Source organism: Lontra canadensis, unplaced genomic scaffold, assembly GCF_010015895.1.
Source record: "Lontra canadensis isolate GAN:19392208 unplaced genomic scaffold, GSC_riverotter_1.0 scaffold24, whole genome shotgun sequence".
In the NCBI taxonomy this organism is placed as follows: domain Eukaryota; kingdom Metazoa; phylum Chordata; class Mammalia; order Carnivora; family Mustelidae; genus Lontra; species Lontra canadensis.
In genome coordinates this window covers 437,513-465,394 of record NW_022631018.1, presented here as the reverse complement: position 1 = coordinate 465,394, position 27,882 = coordinate 437,513, and the positions used below count along the sequence as shown (strand labels likewise).

Sequence of the window (27,882 nt, the reverse complement as noted above, 5' to 3'; positions counted from 1 at the left end):
TTAGGTACTATACTCTTCCTCTGGCAAAGAGCATGACAACCAGGGGCAAAGCTCTTCACATGTTCACTCATGCATGACTGTGGGAACTCCACATGTTCTGGGCCAGATCTCTACACCATGTTACCATAAGAATCTACTTTGGGGGGCGCCTGGGTGGCTCAGTAGGTTAAAGCCTCTGCCTTTGGCACAGGTCATGATCCCAGGGTCCTGGGATGGAGCCCCACATCGGGCTCTCTGCTCAGTGGTGAGCCTGCTTCCCCTTCTCTCTCTGCCTGCCTCTCTGATTTTCTCTGCTTGTGATTTCTCTGTCAAATAAATAAAGAAATTAAAAAAAAAAATCCCACCTCCTAATACCATCACATTTAGGGGTAGGGTTTTGACTTATACTTTAAAAAAAAAAAAAAGAATCTACTTTGGGAAAATCTGCATGAACCTCTATTCATGTCAGTTACCATAAAAAATGTAAGATTCCCAGATCACCCCTCATCACCTTGATTTGTATCCCCATACAATACGTACAAATGTGTTCATTTGCATAAACAACTTATCTTGAACCGTGGATGCAGGTTAATTATAATCTTTTGTTCATGACACTCAATTATCATTATTCTCTGATACGGCTTTCCTGTTAAATTGATTTATTCTTAAATTTCCTAACAAACACATACGCATCAATTTTCCTAAGAACCATACACCAATAACACATCTACATATGTGCTCCTTCCATATCTAAATCCCTTGACTTTTTTTTTAAAGATTTTTTTTTATTGAGAGAGAGCACAAGCAGGGGTAGGGAGAAACCCACGTGGGGCTCAATCAGGACCTCGAGATCACAACCTGAGCCAAAGGCAGATGCTCACCCAACGGAGCCACCCAGGCGCTCCCCTTAACTCTAAGTATCCAATAATCTCCTTCCTAAATTTTGCCTATCATTCTCTTAAATTTTATTTTTGACTGAACAATATCATGCTATTTTTAATCTTTGGATTTATTCATTCAATGTTCTGACACTGAAGTTCCACCAGTAATGTTACGTGTGGCTGTAGTTCACTCATTTTCACCGCTTCCCTATATATATCTTCTTCTCTGAAGTACTATCATTTTCTGCTTTTCTTTTTTTTTTCTTTTGCTTTTTAAGAGATTTCTTTATATATATATATTCCGGATATAAATTCTTGATCAGTTACAACTGCTTCACATTATTTTCCCTCATTCTGGGGCTTCTTTTCAGTTTTCTTTAAAATATCCTTTGATGAACAGAAATTCTTCCTTTAATGTGGTAAAAATTTTTCATCTTTTCTTTCACTGTTTGAGGTTTTTGTATCTTATCTGAAATACCTTTACAGATTCCAAGTTAGAATCTATTCATACCAAGCCAGGGAGATATTAAGCTATTTTTCTCTTATGAAAGCTTCCAGGTTTTTCATTCCACATGTAAGTCTTTAATTCATCTAACAAAGACTTTAATTTTTTCCCCAAACTGATAATCAATTTCCTGGCTCCAATTAATAAACAGACCCTCATTTCTCCACTGATTTATAATGCCACCACTATCATGTATCAGAGTTCTATAAAAGCAATCATCTATTTTGGGGTTCTTTCTTCTGTTCCACTGGTTGACATGTCTACACCTGCACTAAATGTACATTATCGAAATAATACAATATATCTTGATATCTATTAGGGCTCTGTCAAAGTCTTCAACCCCATTTTCTCCTTCAGAAATAAGTTGGCTATCCTGACCCTTTACATTTCCATGTAAATTTTATAAGCAATCTTGTCCCAGAAGGGGACTTTGATTCAGGGTTCATGTGTCTCTACATACATTTGGGGAAAACTGGCATCTTTAAGATTTCCTATCCATGACTAAGGAAATTGTTCCATCTACTTAGTTCTTCTTTAATGACTTCTGGTGAAGTTTTATAGTTTTCTGCATATACGTCTTACATATATTTAAGGGCTGATATTATAAATACATGGCAAAGAAAAAGAACCCAGCCCTCAGCCTTAGAAAAACAAACCTGTAAGGAAGAAGCTAATCAGCTAGATCACCTGTCATGGTCTACTCTGGACCGACCACTCTGGGGATGACTGAGCAATGTTCCATGGACTATACTTGGTCAGATTTAAACCAAAGGCGAATTATTCTGAGATCGCTATTTGAAAAAACGTCTTGCATATATTATCCCATATATTGTTTGCTATGGTGTTTCTTTTACTGATACTGTAAAAGGTGTCCTTTCAAGTGATATTTTCAAATTGTTTCAAATACAACTGGTTTTGTGTACTGTTTGTATATTCAGTCACTGTAATAAACTACTTTTTTAATTGTGGTAAAATATACATAACATTCACCATTTTAACCATTTTCAAGTGTACACTTTAATGGCATTAAGTACATTCATCTTATCAACCAACCATCACCACCAACCATGCATGGTCAGAACTCTTTTTATCTTCCCAAACTGAAATTCCACACCCACTGGACAGTAACTCCCATTCCTTCCTCCTTTGGGCCCCTAGCAACCATCTTCTACATTCTGTCTCTATGAATCTGACTATTCTTGGTACCTGGTATATACAGAATCAGACAGTATCTGTCCTTTTATGTCTGGCTAATTTCTCTTAGTGTAATGTCTTTAAGATTCATCCATGGTGTGACATGTCACAATTCCATTCCTTTTTAATGCTAAATAATATCCCATTCTATGTGTATGCATTGTGTATATCCATTCATCTGCTGATGGATGTTTAGGCCATTTACACCTTTCCAACTGTACCTTCTGGGTCTCACGGTCCATCCTCTGCAAAAGCTCCATTCTTAACCTTTTCTTTAAGCACTCTTCCTTCTTTTGTAACATAAGCCTAGATTTGATTTGGGTGCAATCCTGGCTCCTTGCTCTTCACAATTTTTTCCCAACATCCTCCAGCTTCTACTAAGTTCAAGCACTAGATCAGTGCTGTCTGATCAAATTTTGTGATGTAAACGATCTCTGTGCTGCCCAATAACAATGGCCACCAGCCACATGACTACTGAGTACTGGCAACATGGCTAGTATGAATGAGGAACTAAATTTAAATTTAATTTTAATGATCTAAATACCCACATGTGGCTAGTGGCTACCATACTGGACGGAGAGCATTAGATTATAACACTTATGTTTCTGTCATCAAAAGAGCTACTAGTCATTTTCCCCATTGTATCTTAAAGGTGTTAGTAGTTGGAGAAAGAGTCTACGAACCACCATGATTTTCATATTTTGGTGACTATAATTTTCACACAGATGACACTCTTACTACATGGTATCTCAGTTCCTTGACTTCACTTCCCTTCAATGATCCTACCTTCTACCACTCTCAGTCTCTACTCCCTTGGTTATCCTGAATCCAAAAAGAACGGACTGCACCAGACTTTCCAATCCAGTTACCAATGCTACTTTTTCACTCCTCCTTCTCTCTTTTACTGGGTTTAAATTCCTTACCTTACTAAAACAACTTTGTACATTTACCCACTTTCTCTCTTGTGCTATCCCTGACCCCAATATGGAACAAACAATCCTTGAAAAATTCCAACACTGGTTAAATACAATTCTCATCACTATTCCAGACTTAATGCTGAACACCTGGACCTGACTGGAGCATACATGACTTCGCTGACTGGTTTCACCTTTAATTTATGACCAAAAATCTCAATCATAAGGCCTACCATACCAAACCTACCCTATTTCCCTAGTTAATTCATTCTCACACTCTTCTAATAAGATGACTTTCATCTGTTCTTTCTTCAAACCTCTAACACCTCTCCCCCATCACTCTCAATCAGTGACTCTGCTTTACATGTCTTAAGAAACAAGTATCAGAGGAATTTCTAGAATCTCACCACCACAGCTACCAACTTACCTGCATCTGTCACCAAATGCATCCCCTTCTCTCCTGTTAAAATGGATAAACTGTTCCTGCTCCACTCCAGAACCAGATCAATTCCCTCCTGCCTGATTAAGGGTATTGCTAGAGTAACTTCTTGCTCTCCTACCATTTTTCTATTAGGTCACTCACTGCACCAGCATACAAACATACTGTCATGGACCTCATTTCCAAAAACAAAGCAAAATTTGGTCTTACATCCCCCTCTAGCTGTCAGATTTCTCTGCAGCCCCTCAACCCTGCCCTTTACAACAAAATTCCTCAAATGCATTTTCTGTATTTGCTGTCTCATATTTTTCTCCACATTCTCTCAAATCCAATCAGTTTTTGGTCCACCGCTATACTGAAACCACTCTTGGCAAGGTTGCCAATCCTCTTCAACTGCCCATATCCAGTGCCATGTCAAGGTTCTCATCTAATTCAACTTACTAGCAGCATATGACATTGGGGATCACTTTTTTTTTTTAAGATTTTATTTACTTATTTGACAGAGAGAGAAAGAGGGAGCACAGCAGGGGGAGCAGCAGGCAGAAGGAGAGGGAGAAGCAGGCTAGCGGAGCAGGAAGGCTGATGTGGGGCTCGATCCCAGGACCCTGGGATAATGACCTGAGCTGAAGGCAGACACTTAATGACTGAGCCACCCAGGCGCCCCATGATCACTCTTCCTTGAAAGTTTCATTACCTGACTGTGGAAAACTCCCACTGTAATATTTCCTTTGCTGAGTCCTCATTTTTCCAATCTAAATCTTGGGAGGCTTCCAGGGCTCTTCATCTGTACTTATAATTCAGGTGATCCTTATCTGGCCTCATGTTTTAAATAATACCATTATGCTGATGATCAAAAAAATATTATCTCTAGCCCTAACTCCTCCCTTAAACTCGTACACCTGCCTCTGACCTTACAGTTGCACATGGGTATTTATCAGCCAACTCAAATGTGGTATGCGTAAGAAGAGAACCTCCCTGCCCCAGCATCAACACACTCCTCCCCTATACCCCCAGAATATCAGTAAAAAGCATCTCCATTATTTGATTTGATGTGACCTCTCTGGACACACTCATCTCCTACCATCAACTAGCCCATAGCTTACTCCCCTCTCTCAACACTGACTGCCCTGCTATTCTTTGAATGTCATCAGGGCCTTTGTACTATCACTCTGCTTGAGATTTTCTTCTCCCAGACTTCCACACAAATGGTTCTCTCAGTTCTTCCAGCTCTCTAGGCAACTGTCACGGATATTAGCCCTAGAACAGTATGGGTTTGAACTCCATGGGTCCACTGATACGTGAATTTTTTTACAGCGGAGTACTGTAAATGCATATTCTCTTCCTTATGATGTTCTTAGTAACATTTTCTTTTCTCTAAATTACTTTATTGTAAGAATGCAGTATATGATGCATATAACATAAAAAATACATGTTAATCGACTCTGTCATTGGTAAGACTTCCAAGTCAACAGCTGGCTGTTGTCTGGAAGGAGTCAAAAGTTTTATGTGGATTTTTGATTGTGCAGGGGGTTTGGCATCCCTAATCCCTGCGTTGTTCAAGGGTTGATTGTACTATATAAAATACCTCCCTATTTTCTCTTCTATCCCATTTAATCCGCTTTATTTTTCTTCAGAGCATTCATCACTATTTAAAATATCATTACTTTTTTACAGTTTATTTTTTCCCAGTAGAATGTTAGCTGCGTAAGAGTAGGACTTTATCTGAATCACTTACTGCTGTATGCCAAGCAATCAGTGCCTGATACAGTATAGACTATTTTAAAATTTACTATAAACACTAAAAATTCTATTCAGATTAATAATGAACTGTTAATGAATGAAAAATTCTTTTTCATGCAAATATATGAGAGAGACAACAAAAATATGTTCAAGAAAGTAAAAATTAACTTGAGGGAAATGTATCTCATTACTAAGCCCCAATATACATAAGAGTATAATTCTTTACCCTCAAACTCCAAAAATGGAAATCATTACTGTGTATTTTTATTTCCAGTCACCAATGAAATTCAAGTTTTAAGAAAAGGGGGTAAGGTCATCTTATTAATAAGAATTTTTTTAAAAGATGCTATTTATTTGACAGAGAGACAGTGAGAGAGGGAACACAAGCAGGGGGAGCGGGAGAGGGAGAAGCAGGCTTCCCGATGAGCAGGGAGCCTGACACAGGGCTCAATCCCAGGACCCTGGGAATCATGACCTGAGCCTAAGGCAGACAACCAACAACTGAGCAATTTTTAAAGTAAGAAAACCTTCACCCAGGTGCTTCTAAAACACAAACAGAATATAAGGAGGATCAGATGCTCTTCAATATAATGTCTTTCCAATACAGAAAACCACCCTGGTTTTCATGAGAAACATCTATCTCTTCAGATACTATGAAAAGTAAAAGCAACACTAGGCTAATTAAAAATGGTTACAATTTAGTTAGAAAAAAAAGTTTGGGGCACCTGGGTTGCTTAGTGGGTTAAGCCTTGCCTTCTGCTCAGGTCATGATCTGAGGATCCTGGGATAGAGCCCCGCATCAAGCTCTCTGCTCAACAAAGAGCCTGCTTCCCCCTCTCTTTCTGCCTGCCTCTCTGCCTACTTGTGATCTGTGTGTGTGTGTGTGTGTGTGTGTGTGTGTGTGAAATAAATAAATAAATAAAATCTTTTTAAAAAATTATTACTACGAAAAGACACACACAAATGATCTGAAGCTTGAGAATCTATCCTATTAGTAAAGAGCTCTTCAAATATGCTATGCCTTTGCTTATTAATATACTCCAGCATTTACAACCGTCACTGTCAAATAAATAAATAAAATCTTAAAAAAAAAAGTTTTTAGAAGTTAGTCATCTCTTTATCACAGGACTCCAAGAATACAGTAACCCTTTGTATAAAATGTAATAAACAAAATCATTACTCAACACCAAAGAATACCATTAAGTAAGAACAGATTTAACTGGATCTCAAATTTTACTTATATAAAATCTAAATGAAAAATACCTAAAGCTCAAGGCCAGTACCATGTCACTCAAATATGAAAGTACACAGATTTGCAGAAGTCAAAATTCACACCCTGACCTTGTTAAAGTGATAGAACCAAATATAATTAACATGTATCAGAATGTGCAGCAACACTGCATAATCCCATGTTAGTGGTGAGATTTTTCATTATTCCTGAGGGAAAAAAATCTAAGTTTACTAAAAAAAAAAAAATCTAAATAAGTAAATACTCCTTAAAAGTTGCAATTTAGATGTTCCTTGAATTTTCCAAAAGCTTAATCTTTGTAAGATTAAATGCAAAAAATACTGTATTAAATGCAAAAAGAAAAATTATACTTTCCCATCAGTAAACATGAAATGCTATGTTGTTGAAAATGCACAGATTCTACAAAAATGATTTACTAAATGGCAAAAAGCAAGCACCAAGCTATACTTTACCCAAAATTACCTGACAAGTCTAGTGTAACACTTAAAGAAGAAAATGCAGGCTTCAAAAAAAAAAAAAGAGTACAAACTAATTTAAAGGTCCTTATCTATTTTAATATTAACCTTACTAAGAACTACAGAAGAAATAAATACATCTTTATTTCTAACAGGAAGTCTAGCCCTTTCATTAACTAGGAAGATGACTTACCGCCCATGTTTTAGTCAACCTGAAGATTGGGGCACTCTGTAAGCCAGAAACCACCGCCATAAGTGCATGAAGGTTATTCAGCTCATACAGCTTCTGAAATTTAAGAAAAAGGGGAGGAGAGATGAAAAATAGTAAGGATAACTTTAGATTAACAAGTAAAATCTAGGCAACTCGTAGTGTTCTAGTACTTCTTAACCTGATCAGAAAAATTTGTCTTTGGAGTACCCATTATGTTTACAGTAAGTTGATTCTGGCCCATAACAGAACCTCCATGTTCTAACCTGGCATTGTCCCCAAGCTTTGGGAACAAATCTACCTCTGGTTCAATATATTAAGAAAACCAAAGTTATGGCTCAGTATCAAGCTTACCCAGTATGATCACGCACCCCAGTTTCTAGTAAGGAGTCTCCTTCCTTATACTGAAATACTAAGCCTCTGCCTTATGATCCCAGTTTCAAGAAAGGATCCTGATCCAGTTTCCTACTCAGTACCCTCATAATTCCAGGGTTACGGTTCAAACCTGCTTTCCATAGTCCTTATTTCCTGCTTCCTCCTGCCTGAATCTTCTGATCCTTTGTTCTTCACTCATGTTGGGACATCCACTTGCTTCCCAATACTTGACCTTGCTTTTTTATAGTCTCCTTATAGAACTCCTAACATTAGGTTCTATCAGTTTGCCAATAGAGTTACTTGACACTGAAATGCTAATTTCCCTGATTTCCTCATACTACCACATACTTACATCTTAATGGTCCTATCTGAAAAATCATTTAGAATGGTCCTTGCCCACCACCAAGAGACTCCAAAGCAAAAATGCCTGTTTTGAACATTAGTGCAAGGAAGGGGAAGGGTTCTGTTTCTCTGGAGATCTCTGACCAATATATCACCTTAACTCAGGTCTCAAAGAATTCCCATAAAGTTTCAAGAAATATCAACTCAACAGACTCAATTTTTAAAAAAATGGAAAACAAGGGGTGCCTGGGTGGCTCAGTTGGTTAAGCATCTGCCTTCAGCTCGGGTCATGATCCCAGGGTCCTGGGATCAAGCCCCGCTTTGGGCTCCCCATCTCCCACTCCTTCTGCCTGCCATTCTGCTACTTGCGCTCTTCCTCTCTCTGTGTCAAATGAGTGTTTTTTAAAAATAAATAAAAATAAAAGCTTAAGCTTAAGAAAATTAAAAAATGGGAAATGAAAAAACATATGGAAATAAGAATTCACAAATGGAGAACCATCAAGTATAGGCCTCAGTGAAATGAAGATTAAATGAAGATATTATCTAGAATGCAACATAAAAGACAGTTTTCTTTAAAAATGTGAAACAAAGAGACATGAAATGTAGAGAAAAAAGGCCAACATTTATCTAGTCAGAGATGCAGAAGATGATAAAAAGGATTGGTAGAAACAGTATCTGAGAGGTAATGGTAGATTATTTTCTCAGATTACTGAAAAGATGTTAGTTCTTAGGGTCAGGAAGCTCAAGGAATCCTAAGCAGAGTAAAGAACAAAAAGCAAATACAAAAAACTGTAAGTCTAGAATTGTACTTTTTAGAAGATTTTATTTCCTTTTTTTTGGAGAGCAGGAGCAGCGGGGAGAGGAAGAAGCAGGCACCCCACTGAGCAGGGAGCCCAATATGGGGCTCCCTGAGCTGAAGGCATATACTTAACTGACTAAGCCATCCAGGTACCACTAGAATAGCCTTTTTTAAGAACAAGGAAACATAAAGAGACTTCTAGGTTAAATAAAATAAAGATCACTTTAACAAAGAATTTTTTAAAATGGTGTCAGATGCTCAACATCACTAATTATTAGGGAAATGCAAATCAAAGCCACAATGCGATATCCTCTCATACTGCTGATTGGCTACTATTAAAAAAAAAAAAACCTCAGAAAATAACAAGTGCTGGCAAGTATGTGGGGGAAACACTGCTCACACACTGCTGGTGGGACTATAAATTGATGCAGCCACTATGGAAAGCACTGTGGAGGTTTCTCAAAGATTTAAAAACAGAACTACCATATGATCCAGCAATTCTGTTTATGGGTATTTATCCAAAGAAAATGAGAACACCAATTCAGAGAGATATATCACCCCTATGTTCACTGCAGCCCTACTTACAATAGACAAGGTTCGGGAAGTAACCCAATACCCATTGACAGATAAACAGATAAAGAAGATGTGGTATATATGATACAATGCAGTATTACTCAGCCATAAAAAAGAATGAAATCTTGCCATTTGTGATTATCTTGTTGAATCTAGAGGGTATTATGCTAAGTGAAATAAATCACACACAGAAAGACAAATACAGTATGATTTTACTTATATGTGGAATCTAAAAAATGATATAAATGAACAAACAAAACAGAAACAGATTTATAGAAAATAAGCTGTCGGTTATCAGAGGGAAGGGTTGGGGGAGTGGACAAAACAGGCAAAAGGGATTAAGAGGTACAAACTTCCAGTCCTAAAATAAGTACATCATGGGAATGTGATGTACAATATAGGAAATATTGTAGAAAATATTGTTAATAATTTTGTATGGTAGCTAGACTTATCATTAAGATAATTTCATAATGTATAAAAACATTGATTCACTATGATGCACACCTGAAACTAACAGGATACTGTATGTCAATTACACGTCAATAAAAAAATGGTGCCAGAATTATTCAAATGAAAAATATAAACAGTAATCCATAATTCATACTTACATAAAAAATTTATTCCACATGGAGTAAATACTCAAGTACAAAAATCAAAGCTGTAAAACTTTAAGTTATATATGCTTAAATAAGCAATAAAAATTAAAGATCAGTAAGTTTGACTACTAAACTTAAGAATACCTATAACAAAACATAACATGAAAAATGATGACAAGTCACAAACAGCATGATCCATATGAAAACACATTAACAGAGAACTAGCATCTAGATTTAAATTAAAAAAAAAAAAACTCCTACAAAAATCAATAAATAAGAGAAAACTGTTCAAAGATCTTGAACAGACATTTCAAGAGAGAAAACCTAAATGGCCAACAGAGGAAAAAATTGTTCAATCTCATCACGTTCAATGAAGGTTATTTGTCTGTCATTTCTTTAAAGGTAATTTATCTGTTCTCTCTGTATTTCTACGGCTTCAATGCTCACATGAGCACCTAGAGACTCCAACAAGAAAGCTTTACAGCAGCAGTGTTTGTAACAACAAAAACCTGAAAACCATCCAAGCTAGAGTATGCTGACGAATTTGTGGTATACGCAAACAAGAGGGCGCGCTACAACAGAGACACACCCCAAACCATGCAGTAACAGTGCTGAGTAAAAAAACCAAGTTTTTGGGTGCCTGGGTAGCTCGGTGAGTCTGCCTTCGATCAGGTCATGATCTCAGGGTCCTGGGATCAAGTCCCACATCGGGCTCTCTGCTCAGCGGGAAGCCTGCTTCCCTCTCTCTCTGCCTACCTCTCTGCCTGCCTACTTGTGATCTCCATCTGTCAAATAAATAAATAAAATCGTTAAAACAAAACAAAACCCAATTTTTTAAAAAAGATTTTATTTATTTATTTGACAGAGCGAGATCACAGCATCTAATCAGCTGAAACAGCTTAAGAGACAAAAACTAAGGTTTTCCAGGGAAGAAATTCTGCCTCAAGACTGCAGCTTCAATTCCAGCCTGAGTTTCTAGACTGTCCACCAGTCCTACAATCGATTTCATACTTGCCAGCCCCCTCCCACAACTACTGGAGCCAATTCCTTAATTTTCTTTATATATTTTATATATATGTATATTTATCCTCCCATTCTAGAGAACCCTGATACAATCTACTAAAAGAAGAAAAAGACCTGACAGTTTTATACGGACTGAATACAGAAGAAAGGGAGGCAGAAAAGAGGGATTTTAAGAGATGATGAATGACAAAAAAGAGGATGAACTACTAGGGCTTGGGACGAAAGCAACTACTGTCAAAAATAACTTAAAGTCTAAGAATCTGCACTGGTACTGAATGATTACTTGATGAGAAGGATAACAGGAAGACTGATAGGCAGAATTTGGTGGTTTTGAACAGAACATGTGAAGCACATACAGAAAAATACCAGAGAACAATAAAACAAATTCAGAATCTGTGGAGAAAAAAGATGAATTTGTTAGCTAAAACTCATTATTTATTGAACATATCACAGAGAGTGTTTCTTATAAATTTTATGACACTGCCATAAAATATATTTGGAAAGCTAGCTCTGCCACCTAGTGCCACAGAATGTTAGAATATAATTGTTCCCAGGTGCTCGAGGAAAATATAGAAGTGTTACAACTCACAGCAATTACAATTTTACAATAATTATAATAATTTAAAACTGTATAATTTTGTATTTTAAATAATTTAAAATCGTATCCTCATTTTAGTCCACTTTCATTCGGACATAAGGTAAGTTATGTATTTACCACAAGAATGACGAAGAATGTGGCTATAATTATGCCACCTTTTAGTGAACTTAACATAAGTTTGGAATTGTTATGCATTTTAATAAAGTAATAGCATCCTCTTGTGAAATGGCCTGTTCACCCTCCTCTCTAAATTCTGACCATCCTTGAAGTCCATGTTCCTTTTCTCTTGCTGCATTTATTACCCATGCCCTATGACAACTACTCAACTAACATATTTGGTGAATATCCTCTTTATATTATTCTTTTATAAATTAAGTCTTATCATTCTCTACAATGTTGGCAGTGATATATTTTAAAAGCAAATAACTGATATGTATTTTCCTACTTAATCCTGTAAGGCTTTCCCAATTACCTGCACAAGAGTCCAGTATTTTGTAACTATCCTACTTCACCATAATCTGATCTCTGCCAATTTATCCAGTCAAATGAATAGTACAATCCAACTACTCTGAGAGAGGGAGGAAAGATGTAAGAGGGAGGAGGAGAGGAGGAATAAAGAAAAGGCAAAGAATACAGACACCCAACTGAAAAAATTGACATACTAATCAATAGGCCTTATTTTCCAGGGTCAATTAATAGTGAATAAGGTGTCACAGGCAAACATTCACTCACAAACAGTGCTGAATGACTGGACTCAAAAAATAAAAACACAAGTCTTTCTTACCTTAGCAGTTTTAATATAATGGCTCAAAACTTCTGCTCTAATTTTTAACGTCTGAGCATGAAGAATTTCTCTAACAACCCAAAAGCTTACCTGCAAATGAAAATGAAAAATAGTTGAATGGCAAGACTCTTTACTCACTAGGATTCAATTAATGACAGGAACTACTTGATGAACTACCTATAGCTGGTTAAAAAACCATACTTGCTCTTTCCCAGCACACCACTCAGGTGGCTATATACCCAATCTTTGGATGTTGCATACAATTCATATGCATATGAGATATGTATGTGCACAGAGACAGATATATATGTATGTATGTACTTCCACACACATAAAAACATCACTATGATGTTTCATTTGTAAAAGCAAACAACTTTTGAAGGAAAGAGCTAATAGAAGAATGCAATAAAATTGGAGTGATACAAGAAAAACACTATACCAATACATATGATTTTGCTGTATTCTGAAACACTGTGGCAGAATTAGATAAGCTTTAAGAGCAGACATTATAAAAAAGGCTAATTATAGCACGCTTTTCCTGTGTCTGTGTAATCCCACAATGCCATTTATTTACATCAAGCATAATTGTGTGAAGAATCCCAAGTGTTTCTTGGTACGAATAAAAGAAGATAAAGTATCATAAAGAAAAGTGTATCCAAGTCATTCTAAAATTAAGATTGTATTTTAAAAAATCATGTAATGTTTTCTCTAACTCAATACACTGTATTCACAGTTTCTTTTAAAAATCATTAAAAATAATTCATCAGAAGGCATACTAGATCTATCTGTAACACTACTAAGAGGCTCTAATCCACTCTGATCAAAGTAGTTTGCTTACCATATGGTATAATGTAACATATTTTTAATTCGTTTACTATGAAAAGAAAATCAAAGCACCATCAGTTGGCTCACACTTCTGTAAGTCTAAAAACAGGGTATATTAGTAAGAAATGACAGTGCAAAATATAGTGCCACTGCCTCACAATTCATCTCCCTGTTTTAGTGAGAAACATTTCAGATTTTATATATATGTTTTACAAAACCACCTTTATATTTGTTACTATATTTGACAATAACTATCCCTGATTCTGATAAAGTTTACTTCTAAAATGTATCAAAAGCTGTACTTTAGATATTTGATCAACAACCATAGCCTTTATCACCTGTGAACTCAATCTAAACTGCATGATCACTGACTTAACTAAATTTAATGTGATGAGGGCACCTGGGTGGCTCAGTGGGTTAAGCCTCTGCCTTCGGCTCAGGTCATGATCCCAGGGTCCTGGGATCGAGCCCCACATCGGGCTCACTGCTCGGCAGGGAGCCTGCTTCCACTTCTCTCTCTCTGCCTGCCTCTCTGCCTACTTATGATTTCTGTCTGTTAAATAAATAAAATAAAAAAAAAATTTAATGTGAGACAAATTTTAAGACTAATACCATCAAGATATTAAAATATGGCCAGAAAGTTTTTGTCATTCCTTTCGTTGTGTTGGGGTATATGTTACCTCCATGTCATCTGGACAGGCTTGTGACTACTTTAATGAACAGAAGATTAATGAAATTGCTGGTAACTTCCAGGACAAGGTCATAAAAGTGCATGCAGGCCTTGCCTTGATTATTGGAACATTCTGTCTGAGATTCCTGAACTACCTACCATGTAAGAAGTACAACTACCTGAGACCACCATGCTGGAAAGGCTCAGTGTAGGTGCTCTCCAGCTGACAGACCCAGCTAAAGCCAACCACACCTGAGAATACTGATCCAGAATGACAACACTAAGATACAGTTCAATAAAATTACTGGGAAAAAAAATCTATTGCCCACAGACAAAAAGATCAAGAAATTTTTAAGGAAAAGAAAATGTAATTATCATCAGACTTCTCAACAGCAACACTGTCAGGAAAAAAAAAAATGGAGTAACGTAATATCAAGGAAAAAACATTTTTATACAGAGGACAGGAAAATTTGTCAGTATGCAAGAATTCTGGCCTTACTGTTCTAATGAGTCCTTCCTGAGTATTTTAACAGAGAATGAGCTTCAGGTAACCAAAACGCCTGGAGAAACACCAACATAAGGATGGTACTTTTTCAAAGAACTAAGACTAAAAGAGAGTTAAAAGAGAGTGCATTATATAATGCCTATATGCTCAGACAATATATAGTACAATTATAAAAACAGAACATCTGCAAAACATCTGTTTCTAGGAACTTTATTGGTATTAGTATTATTCTGAGCCTTTTGTTTATTATGTAGGATAAAGCAAATGAGTATATGATAGGGTATTGCATCATGTCCTGTGTTCCTTGAAAACCAGAATTCTGGGTGTGGAAGAAAGAACATGTGGATGTAATACAGAAGAGTTGGAAGTAAAACCCTGGACTTGAATCTGAATTAGAAGTATCAATATGAACTAATGAGATGCTTTATCTTTAAATAGTTGTATGTCTATGTTATGTGTATGATACACAGATATCCTAGCTATCTCTGCTGAAAAAGGCATAGAAGTTGTCATTCTGACAGCAACGAGCATTCCTGGCATCCAGGTCCACTACCCCCAGTAAGAAACCAGGACTTTAAAGAAATGTTGATTGTAGGCCAGGGACAGGTAATGGACAAATGAGCCTGAAACATATTTGTATACCAGATGGCAAGGAAACTATTCAATACTACCAGTGTCATGACAAAGGACATGAATGCCAACTTGAAAAGACTTCCACTGGCCAAAAATGGAGTATTAGTTTCAATAAAGATAATAACAGCAATGGGTTGAAACGTATCATATGCATTTAAATTTATGAGTTCATAATGGTATTAAAAATAAAAAACTACTTGGTCACTATTAGAGAAAGAACACCAATTTGTTATCTTCAAAATTATTAAATAAAGGGGAAGAATCAAACATTTATCTTTCCTTGCTTATAGGAAATGAATCTCTGGGCAAGCAAATACCAGATGAAGGAAAATGTGTCTATAAAAGCACTTCAAGGGGCGCCTGGGGGGCTCAGTTGGTTAATCATCTGCCTTTGGCTCCAGGTCCCATGGTCCTGGGATTAAGCCCCGCATCCAGCGCGTATTGGGCTCACTGATCAGGGAGGGGTCTGCTTCTCCCTCTCCCTTAGCCCCTCCACCCCCCTTCACGCTTGCTCTCTCTCAAATAAATCTTTAAAAAATAATAATAATAATCGGGCAGATAGATTCCTTTTAAAAGACTAACTTCTTTCATAATCTGCTATTTCAAACCTCCTATGATCCTACTCGGAGAAATTAACAGAGTAATGGACCAGCTAAGTTAAGACTGTAGGATCAACCGTAACCTGGAATAAGGATAAAGGCTTTTGGTACAACGTGACATATTTGACTCTGGCAACTTTTTGGCTTATTTAAGAATTAACAGGCTTAAAATCTAAAGTCATATTTGTGAATATTATAACAATGTTTTTGCTATGGCAAAAAAAATTGTACTATGATGACAAATTCTGAGCAATTCAGAAAAATCTGAATATATAACTATATAACTTGAATATAAAATTCAGTGAAGGACATGGTTGCCTTATATCCTATTTTAATGGTTTAATCTCATTTTTAAGAACTTTGATCCACTTTATTTGGGGGAATACGGTGAACCAAATAACCTGAAAAACTGTTTGCTATATAAACCTCTAGAAATGTTGGGTTAAAGACAACAAACTCTTTTTTTAAAAAATGTGTGACTAACTTCAAAGAAAGGGTTTCCCCTAGAGGCAAAAAGAAGGGGAAAAAAGGGAGGAAACAAAGGCAAAGCTGTGGTAAAAGAAAGGGCACTGCAGCTGCCCATGGAGGATTTTCTCTCAGTGACTTAGGGGCTTTGGATTTAATACTCCTCCTAAGACATAATACAAGTTGCCCATCTCTATTCTATCACACGATGTCTATCTAAGGGATTGTCAAAGTGCTATGATCTTGGAGAACCTGTAGGCTAAAACAATTCACTTACTGGCAGGGGAAGACAAACACAGGAGATGGAGAAAAATAAGTTTTTCTTAAGAATCTGTAACTTGTCCTTAAGTGGATTTCAAGTTTAAATTTTCACTATAGCAACGTATGGAAGCTCCCAACCAAAACTTATGAGGAACTTAACTAAGTCATTATAGTCTTTGGTACCAGCAAAAGCAAACAAAAGCATTTCAGAAGAGATATACCCTCAAACTAAGCAGCAGCAGAATTCCCATAGATGCAGCACAGATAAAGCTTAAATGAACATGAGCTCTCAATCTAGAATTACAAAATGCGTAAGAAAACCATGTTGTGTAAGGATCAGCAAAAATAACACAGAATTAGTACTCCCAGGTCTTCGGATAATAACACAGAAATTATATTGTAAAATGCTGAAAATGATTTAAGAAATATTAAAAATGACACTAGCATAAAAGCACACAGATTTGAAACAGGTATGACCCATCTATAAGAGAATTAGTGAACTGAAATATAGATCTGAAGAAACCATTCAGAATGGGTGTACATACAAAACATGGTAAGTTAAGATGCAAGCAGAAAAGAATAGCAAGAGAGTAGAAAAGAATTTCCAAGAGAAATTACAGGAGAAAAAAACAGAGATCATGCAGAGAGACAACGTTGGAAGAGACAGTGGCTGAAAATATTCCAGCACTGACATGAGAAGTTAAACTACTTCTTAATGAAAATATATTAAGGAACTGAATTTCAGAAACAAAATTATCAAAATTTTAGAAGCAACTCACATGATTAAATCTTCTTGTGAAGGCAACAGCATTTGGTGCAGAACTGTATTTTTCTTTTTTATTCCATCCACAACTTGAAAGCTCCTGAAAAAAATGAGTAAAAATAAATTCACTAAATAGCCCAGTTTTCTTGTTATATTAAAGGTTTCGAAACATAAAAGACAGTTGTGTCCTTTCCTAGAGCAATTTAACAGGAACATATCAATACTATAACCACTCAATTAAATCACAAAAACAAACTCTACTAGTAGAATGTAAGAGGGAAAATTACTTGTGAGAATAGAGATGACTAGAGTTACACTCTACAAGGAAACTGGTGGATTCTTCTTTGAAGCGATTTGAATCCCAAATAATCCCAGATAATGAAAATTGAGCTTGCTACAATGTATAGTGAAGCCTAGTAGTTGCTGAGCCCAATTCAGTTACTCAGAACTTTCAATTAGGTTCCCAGAACCTCACTCTTTGAGCTGACAGCCAACCTCCCAAAATGTGTGATCAAACCTCTAAAAAAAAAGAGTTCTTGATACTCCAGGGTATCAAGACACCCCAGGGTGTCAATGCTGTTGACCGGGTCTGTCAATAGAATTCAAAGGGCTTAATAAATGTGGATGTCAAAAAATTAAATTTTTATTTTATATTAACCTCTGATACGACACTCCTTTTAATTATAAATGCAGAGTACAGATTACAGAAGAGTTAACAATACCTGTGACTTTTGTCACTGATAAAAAAATTTTCAGATCACCTTGTGGTTGGTACAGACAGTCCAAAAATATCATTTATACTTACCACTAGTTTGAAATTAGCTCATTATCTCTGTATCTTATGTGTTAATAAGGGAGCACATATATATTGCTATGTAACAGTTATAAAAATAGGTTGATAAGTATATTTCATGGAATTGATTCCTTTGATTTTAAAGGGGTTCAGCTTCCTAGGCTTTGTTCAGGTGCCAAAGGGGTCCAAGGTTCAAAGCAGGTTAAGAACCCTGCTGAAATGCAGTAACCACACCAGAAAGAGACAGAATCTATCTGAGGAAATCTATCTATCTAATCTGAGCAAACTGAGTTAGGGCAGAAAACAAACAAACAAACAAAAAACAGAAAAAAAAATCATACAACTATTATTTTCAGATAGCTAAGATATTGCTCCCATTAGGCAAACAGGAGGATCTATTTAGAGGACAAAACAGAGCTTTTAGAAATGAAAAACATGGTAAGGGAGATTCTAAAACCAACATAAGAGTTGTGAGATAAAGGTGATAAAATCTTTTACAAAATAAACTCAAAATAGGAGTCAAAATATTATGTTTATAGAGTCCGTAAGAGTCAATGTCTGCATAATAACAAGAACAAAGAAAAATAACTTAACAAAAAAGTTTTTTTTTAATGCCTCTAGAACTTAAGGACAGGAAAAGACCTATGTCGTGCCTTTTATAATTAAATTATAATTTTATAATTATAATTTAAATTAAAAAAAAAAACTCAAAATCAAGGCCTAGCATCAAAAAGTTTAGAACATTAGAGACTAAGGGATTATACATCAGTAAGATTAAAAAACAAAGCAAAATAAAAATAGATTACAGGCAGAAAAAGGGATCAAAGGCATCGATACCTCAAGAGTTAACACTGAAAGTCGAAGACAACTGAAATAATGTCTTCAAAATCCTAGAATTCTGTGTCCAACAAAAATATGAAATTAAATATGAAAATATACTGCAGAGATTTTCAGACATGAAAGTCTCAGAGAATTTGTTTTCTATGTACCTATTCTCAGAGAGCCAGCAGAATTATGTGGTCCCTTAAAACAAACTAGCAAATTAAGAAAAAGGAAGACATGGGATCCAGGAAACTGAGTAACAAACCTAGAAAGGAAATACTACGAATACCCAGATTAACAGTAAAGGGAGATCCTGGGACACAACGGTGAGCAGAGCTTCAGAACAACAGTTTAGGGGCATCAGGGTGGCTCAGTCAATTGAGCGTCTGCCTTCAGCTCAGATCATGATCCCAGGGTCCTGGGATCGAGCCCTGCATCAGATCCTTGCTCAGCGGGAGGCCTGCTTCTCCCTCTCCCACTCCCCCTGCTTGTGTTCCCCCTTTCGCTGTTTCTCTCTCTCTCTGTCAAATAAATAAGTAAAAAAAAAAAAAAAAAAAAGAACAACAGCTCAGACATTAACTAGCAAGAAGACAGAAACTACAAGAACGGTGCCTTTCAAAGATGAAGCAATGTCTAAGAGTTTGAACACACCGAGAAGGCATTCACTATATTCACGACTGGCAGAAAAATCAGTGACCAGTACAGAGAAAGCTTAAGTAAGTTATTAGCTCAAGGAAAACAAAATTTAAGTACGTACACACGGCTCAATTGTAAAGAATAGCTGAGCCACGATTACTTATCCATGTCAAAATTATGACATAACTACATGCGAAAAAGAGGAGGAAGTCAACGGTGTAAATGTCAGGGGAACAGAATGTAAGACTATGAACTCATCTTCTACAGTACAAAGTCAATAAATCATATCCACAACTTTTAAAAATTATAAACGATAGGCATTTAGATGCATTATTTGAAAACTGGACAAACTCCTCCAAGGAGGACCAGCTAGGACACTGGATGGGTATGAGACTCAAGGGTGGGGCTGATGAAAATATGTGACTTCTTAAATGTGATGTATTCTTATCTTCCATAAAATTTAGAAACAGAAATAAAAAGAAACAGTCTAAGGGGAAGATGGAGGAAATAGTTATGATGATACAGTACTTCAAAAACACAAGTACTGTTCCCTTGCCTGGCGTGGTATCAGTGAATATTGAAAAAAGTGGTAGATTCAGATATTTTGGAGACAGGCAGGCCTTGGTCAAAACTGGATCTACACAGCATAGGCCAAAAATGAGGTATCCAGAGATATGCCGATTCCCTTTTCTGGCCTGAGTAACCGAGATGGAGAATACTGAGGGAAGAAAGAGCAATTACTGCTTCAACACAGTAGATAACCAATAAATGCTCTGAAGATACCAATTACTAACTTTATAAAACCTAAAGCTAGATTATAACCTTCAGATTTGAAATTACTGGAGGAAAATATAAAACAACGGTAAAAAAAAAAAAAAAAAAAGAATTGTTTGTTACTGAGCCTAAATAACCATTTCACATTACCTCCCTGTATAGATAGAAAATAGTGATAGATATTATGTGAATGTAAAAATGACATGATAACTATACTAAAAACATCTAACTACTACAAAGTATTATTGTTCTAAAAATATAAATATTTAACTATATGAATATATATTAATGTAACTATATAGAGACATCATATTTTAGGACAATTTCCTAGGATTTTATCTATAAATACTGAATTGTTTTTAACCAATTAATATTATTCCCAAATTTATATTAATGCCATGATCAAAGTGTCTGTGTCAAACTGATACTATACTTCTCAAACTATGCAATGTAGCCATTTAACAGTTCAAACTCAGTAACGAACTTTACACAGAAAGTGAGTTTCACTTTCCTGTTAGAAGGCTACACTCTAATGAATATCCTTGTACCTTTTCTCACATTTCTGATCATTTCCTAAATATACAGTCCTAGAAGTAAAATCACTAGGTCAAAGAGGATGAACTTTTTCAAGGCTTTGATACCCATCAAACTGCCCTCCTGAAATACGGAGTCATTTACACTATTACCCAGTGTCATTTTCCTAAAAGTCTTACTGAATCTGGGTATATTTATCCCCTTCCATTGCTTCAATTTCCCCAACTGTAAGAGTAATACATTTGTTAAAAAGAGAGAAAAGGGAGGGTGGGGCCATGAACCAACTATAAACCCACCAAAGAGAAAATCTATGAAAACACACCTTCCCAATCTTCTTTATGTGCATACTGAGGCCTGGTTTCTGTTTGTTTAAAGTAGCTGATACTTATACTATCCTCTTTTGTGTGATTTTATCTTCTGGTTTTATGTTTACAAAGGCCTTTTCGGCCTGCGAACAGCTGTCTTAACAGCAGCAGTAGAAGTTAAGAGTTAACACTAACAGAGATTACTGTACACCAGGCACTAATCTAAGTGCTTTATACATATCAACTCCTTTGAACCTATCTTCATCATTATTATAAGTTATAATAAACAAGGAATACAGATAAAAGTATCAATGAACTACAGCTTTATTTTTTTTACACTAAAAACTTCCAAATGCTTTTCGGACTCCTCAAATAAAAAATGATAAAAATGGATAAAAATTTGGATAAAAAATGCATCCAATTCCTAGAACATTTCAACATCATTAATTTAATGGAAAAAATGCTTTGTCCCTTTAACTAAGCTGACAGAAAGCAGGTGGGGATGAATGAATCTATGGTCACATTAGTTGGTAGCAAATGGATGAAAATTCCACTGGACCCCTCCATTTTAAAGAAATCTGTAATTAGGGGAGCCTGCGTGGCTCAGTGGGTTAAGCCTCTGCCTTCGGCTCAGGTCATGATCTCAGGGTCCTGGGATCGAGCCCCACATCAGGATCTCTGCTCGGCCAGGAGCCTGCTTCCCCCTCTCTCTCTCTGCCTCCCTCTCTGCCCACTTGTGATCTCTGTCAAATAAATAAAATCTTAAAAAAAAAAAAAAGAAAGAAATCTGTAATTAGGAAATGTAAGACACAAGCAGGTTTTTAAAAACCTGTTAAAACACTAGCTTCTGCTTCAGAAAACATTTCCATTTTGAGACAATGCTATATTACTAGCACATCTAATACAATAAACTATAATGACGGAGAAAAGATTAGTGGTTCTAGGATGGTGGGGAGTGAGTAGGAGTGGGACTGGCTGACTAGAGAGGGGTAACACAAGGGAGAGAAATCACTGTGGTATTGCAATAGTTCTGTATCTTGACTGAGGTGATGGTTAGACAAAACTATACATAGAAAAAAATGTTACAGAACTATACAGGCATGTGTTGTACAAACATCCATTCCCTGGTCCAGCTACTGTACCATACTTACGTAAGATGTAGCTTCTAGGGGAAACTGGGTGAAGGGTAAGTGGCACTTCTCTGCAATATTTTTGCAACTTCCTATGAATCTATAATTAATATCCCTGTACAATTTTTTTTCAAGTTCTAGTGTATCTGTAATTACCTCAAAATAAAAAGTCAAACAACAACAATAAAAATCTTATTTAATGGGGCACCTAGGTGGCTTAGTGGGTTAAGCCTCTGCCTTCGGTTCAGGTCATGGTCTCAGGGTCGGTCCTGAGATCAAGCCCCGCACGGGGCGCTCTGCTCAGCGGGGAGCCTGCTTCCCCCTCTCAATCTGCCTGCCTCTCTACCCACCTGTGATCTCTCTCTTTCTCTGTCCAATAAGTAAATAAAATCTTTAAAAAGAAAATCTCATTTAATGAATTATGGAGCTGGAATTGCATTGGGACTCCAGGAATGAACTCATTACTTTCTTCTTAAACCCTGACCAGCACTTGTATTAGCTAGTCTTAAAGGAATTTTGCCCTGCCCCACCTCTCGCTCAACAGCTACTGAACTCTATGAGGGAAAAAAAAAAAAAAATTGCTTTTCCCTTTGTCTCTGTCTCTTTTTGTCTCAGACTCCAGGATCTTCCTCCAGAAAACACTATAAATGATCTGAGAAATAAATTCTCCCACCAGTGGTATCTTGCATTTGACAGCATATCAGCCTAGTCAAGGGTTATTAGATACTAAAACATCTCCCATGAACACCAAAAAGTAAGCTTAGTGACTCAAAGGATTTTTTTTAAGAGTCTGGTTTAAGAATAGGACTGATTTAAGTATACTGTGTAAGTAAGCATCTATTTTAGCAAAGGCTTAATGAAATACACCAGCCTTCATACCTCTTAAAAGTTGTTCAAATGGATTAACTTACAATTTTAAAATCAGGCAGTGAAAAGTAATCTAACAGCAATTCACAGATACAAATGCGATTTTTAAATGGTCATTGAAAGCACTTGTGGAAGAATACTCATGGGCTCACTCTGAGCCATGAGACTGTGAAGCCCGATTTTCCACTGAGTTTATTTTGGAAGCACGTGGGGAGCAAACACCACAACTCACAACCACCTACCCTATGAAAGAATTACTGAATTTCACAGGAGCCACAGCTTCTCTTATGTCTCTTGTAGGTTTGTTCTGTAAAGTCAAATTCTTGCTCTAAATTTCATCTTGTAGGTTCCAACACTCTTAAAAGGACTGCTCTAAGGGTGATGTTGTAGGGATACCTAAAGATAGAAGAAGAGAAAAGGCCAATATAGACCAGCATGTAGACAGAGATTGAGAGAAGAAAAGAAAAAGTGATAGAATCTATAAAAGACTGCGGGGGGGGGGGGGCAGGGAATCCTCACAAGAAGACCTTTTTTTGTTTCACTGAAGTACAGCTGACACACAGGAGAAGGTCATTATGCTAAGGTATTCTTATGCTCAAAAGATGCAAAGCTCTAAAGGGAGATGGTATCTCCATTAGCATTCGGCCTATATGGCTATTTAGAAAGAAGTCTCAGCCACAGATGATGTGCTCGTTACAATTCCTGTATTTTTAACCAACAGAATAAAGTTTTGAAACTATAAAACTTTAACGCGTTATGTTAAATCAAAAGTATCACTTTCTTTTCTAATGTAGTCACATCCTCTGTTCCCCCTCTGCCTTCCTCCCGACACATTATAGATGCCCCTAGAATGAAAGCAGAGATAAAGGCAGGAGCTACCTTCTGCTACCACTGATGCCATGATACACCCACTTCCCTAATCAACAATGTTCCCCCTTCCTTCTCTGGTTTTATTCTAAGCCTAAACTTACTACGCCACACTCATGGTGATGAGCAGCAATAATATAACATACAGAAGAGTTTCTACCTTGCTTGTAACAGAAAATTCCAAGTCTTTCATGTCTTCTTTGTTTTCTTCAAACCTCCCACCATATTCATGAATTGTTTACATTTTAATTCTAACGCAAATGATAATTTTCATTAAAAACAACAACAACAACAACAACAACAACACAGAATTATGGTATTCCTGATTTTGGAACCTGGGATGTTGCCAAGATTCTAGTCTCTAATATACACAAAAATGTTAGCATACAGAATGGCCTTCAACATACTGTCAGAAATACCAACTTTATATATCAACTTTAAGTCTTTCAGAAATGTTTTAGTAGGAGTCAGAATTAACTATTATGTACTTTTCCTCATTTCACCACCACTCTTCCTCAATCTCTAGTGTATCCCAGTTACACATGAAGGCCTTATCTGTGCTCTGTATATAATGTCTGTTTATTGAAATAATCTAAATGACTTACTAGAACTTTATAATAAAGTGTGAAACTTTCTTCTTTGAATGCAATACATGTCAGGAACCTTCAGTCAGAGCCAGACACTTTACGAACACTTGAGACCTCGTAAAAGAGGCAAACATTATCCAGTGTGTAATGACTACAGTACAGATTTCAAGCACAGTTCACCCTTTAACAATGATCAAAAGCACCAGAGAATTGCAATTAGAAAGAAAATTTGATTGCAAGCAAACTTTGTCATAACACATCCTGTGCTGAGTAATAAAATACTCATTCTGAAGAGAAACCCTATTGATGTAATAAACATACCAATGTCATCAGAACAAATATGAACTTTATAGGATATGAGAGGATTTTAATAGACAAGACCCAAAAAACCCATAAATGTAATACACCTTCAAAATAACAGTCACTGCTTCCTCAACATGAAAGAACTCACACTGGAGGGAAGCCCTATAAACATGTCAGAGCTTTCTAAAAGAAAACAAATCTTCATGATCAAAAGAGAAATCACGCCAAGAAAATCCTATGTGTATGAAATATGGAAAAACTTTAACAAGAGCTGAGTTTCAACTAAGTAACAGAAAATTCACATGAGAAATAAGTGAATGTACAAAATCCGTAACTGCTGTTACTAAGCATTAAGTAATTCATACTAGGGGAAAAAACCTGAAAATTTTCTTAATTGTGGGTGGGGGAAAAAAACCAAAACTCCTATTTCCATAGAAAGATTGCTATTTTATAAGAGTCACATTCTTGGACTAGTAACAGACTTTTGCGAAATGATTCCAAACACGATAAGCAATGGGAGATGACATGCCTGTGGGCTCTACAGTATAAAGCCTTGGAATGGTCACTTACCAAACTCAAATACTGAACAGGTATTATTCTAGGCACTAGAGACACATCAGTGAACCAAGCAGACAGAAGTTTCTGCCCTTGTGGAATTATCTAGTGAGAGGATAATAGCTCCAATCTGTAAGAGCTGACTCATGACCACCACTCGACCCTTATCATCTGCTTAAGACTCCTGAAGCTTTGATCAAAATTATATTTATTACTGACTGAGAACTACCCTTAACTGTCGCTTTTACTCTGAAGTCACCAATAAAAACGATCCTACTTCCAGGAATTCTGGAAGACCTAAACGGTATTCTGAAGAACCAACAGTCCAAAATCCTTTACTTCATAGATTCAGTCATTTTTTAAAAAGGCCAAAGATATGAAATAGATTCTACTAATGGCACAATCTATAAATGGCAAAGCTGAAAAAAACCTGCAAGTCTTCTGACTCTCTGCTTTGGAGATTCAAAGGGCTAAAATAAGTGAAATTAAATAATTTAAAAATTTTGAGCACCCATTCAGAGCTATGAAGGTTAGACACTGATTAAAAAAAAAGGGGGTGCCTGGGTGGCTCAGTGGGTTGGGCCTCTGCCTTCGGCTAGGGTCATGATCTCGGGGTCCTGGGATCAAGGCCCGCATGGGGCTCTCTGCTCAGTGGGGAGCCTGCTTCCCTTCCTCTCTGCCTGCCTCTCTGCCTACTTGTGATCTCTATTTTAAAAAAAGAGGTGGCAAAATACATGGCAATTTGTGCCCAAAACTGGTTTAAACAAAAGAAAAAAGAGAGAGAGATACAAAGCTCCATGGAAATAAGAGTTGTCAGGACACATTAACAATGGTAGAATATAAATGATCAAACTGCTAAACTTTTTCCTTCTTCTTTTTCCTTCTATAATGACCGTTTCAGCAACGGTGTCACTGTGCACTCTCCCCACCACTGAGAGAGGGCTGCTTAGCAAGGGGAGGGAAGAAGCGTGAAAAGGCGGGTTTTGTGTGAGATGGATCAGCATCCATAGAACCTTCCAAATTTGGCCATGTTGCTTGGGTCAATGCAGACGTGAAGATTTTTAGGATTTCTGTAGCAGCAGCTCTGAATCAGGGCAAAGTGTTCCAGTGGAGAGGGATTTGGAGGTACAGAAAGCACTGGCTGCGCTGAGACCTGTCTCAGGCCCAACAATCCTGCACAGACACTAAGGAGTGCTCATATTTCTAGAGCCAGTGAGCTGCAGCCTTATGAAAACACGGTACTCTTTTAATAAATATCATTCAGAGTTGACAGAGATGGGGAAGGAGAGAAAAGTTTTTTTAGGAAGTAAAATCAATTGGAGAACAAGGGAAATAGGATGGAGAGAAAAGGGAAAAGAGTGACTCCTAGGGTTGGTTCTGAATGGTAATAATAGGACAGATGGTACACACCACACAGACAGGGAATCTTTAAAAATAAAACTGGAGCACACCTTTTCTTGTAGTTATATTCCTACCAAATAGTTTTTTGTATCACTGATGAACTTTCCTGTAACATTAAATTCTTTTCATTGGTAACCATGTTTTCCATTCTTCTGACCATAAAACAAAAAAACTAAGAAAACAAAGTACCAAAATCTGTTCTTTTTTCTTCTTTCGATCTGAGATAACTTCAAGTGTGAGACAGGGTTGGAGAAAATCCAGAATTAGCATTTGTTTGATTCAGATCTGCTCTTAAAGATGTGACTTTATTTAGCCAGTATTCTACTGATGACTAAGGACAGTCCCTATACCATGAACAATTTTTAGGCCAGTTCCAAGGTAAGGGAGGTAGTTTCTACAGTGAAATAAAAGGCGTGGAATTTTTCCTTTTCCCCCTGAGCAACTCTGCAGTGTGCTGTGTAACAGGCATTGTGCAGGTAAGTGGCCGGAGCCTGAGACAGTGGCTACACTTTGCAAGGTGCCCTTTTCTTCCTACAAGTTAACAAGTTTAGGTAGGGCACCTAGGTAGCTCAGTGGGTTAAAGAACAAGTTTAGGTAGAACCAGTTCGCCTAAACTGTACTTAACACAAAAGACTGAGGTATACAGAATTCCACAAATTGGTAGGAATTACAGGTCTACTTAGGGAACTGAATTAATGAGAGATATATATTTCAGTAAGTTCCAGGTGACTCAGAAATTGCCTCTATTATAGAAAATCGAGTGAGACTTGGCTGGTGCAATCACCAACCTCCACTCAATCACCAAGCCACACGGCTGGATTCAGAAGCTATATTCTTCAAAGTTCAAATTCCGTACAGATTTCATTTTAGAAAACTTGAATTACCACCTGAAATAAATTACATAGGAATATGTACATGTAATAGTGAGCTCTG

General features: G+C 36.7%; 1 protein-coding gene across 3 annotated transcripts in view; it reads right to left on the bottom strand.

Annotated features, from left to right (window-relative positions):
- The window catches only part of RALGPS2 (Ral GEF with PH domain and SH3 binding motif 2), a 153,825-nt gene that overhangs the window by 78,182 nt on the left and 47,761 nt on the right, over window positions 1-27,882 (bottom strand). For 2 of the 3 annotated variants that reach the window (XM_032862575.1, XM_032862577.1), the window contains exons 5-7: window positions 17,392-17,475; window positions 12,655-12,744; window positions 7,550-7,642 (exon numbers count right to left, since the gene is read on the bottom strand). In XM_032862575.1, the coding sequence (XP_032718466.1) occupies window positions 7,550-7,642; window positions 12,655-12,744; window positions 17,392-17,475 (267 nt within the window). The remainder of the gene's footprint in view (window positions 1-7,549; window positions 7,643-12,654; window positions 12,745-17,391; window positions 17,476-27,882) is intronic. The other variant, XM_032862578.1, reaches the window with a different exon arrangement.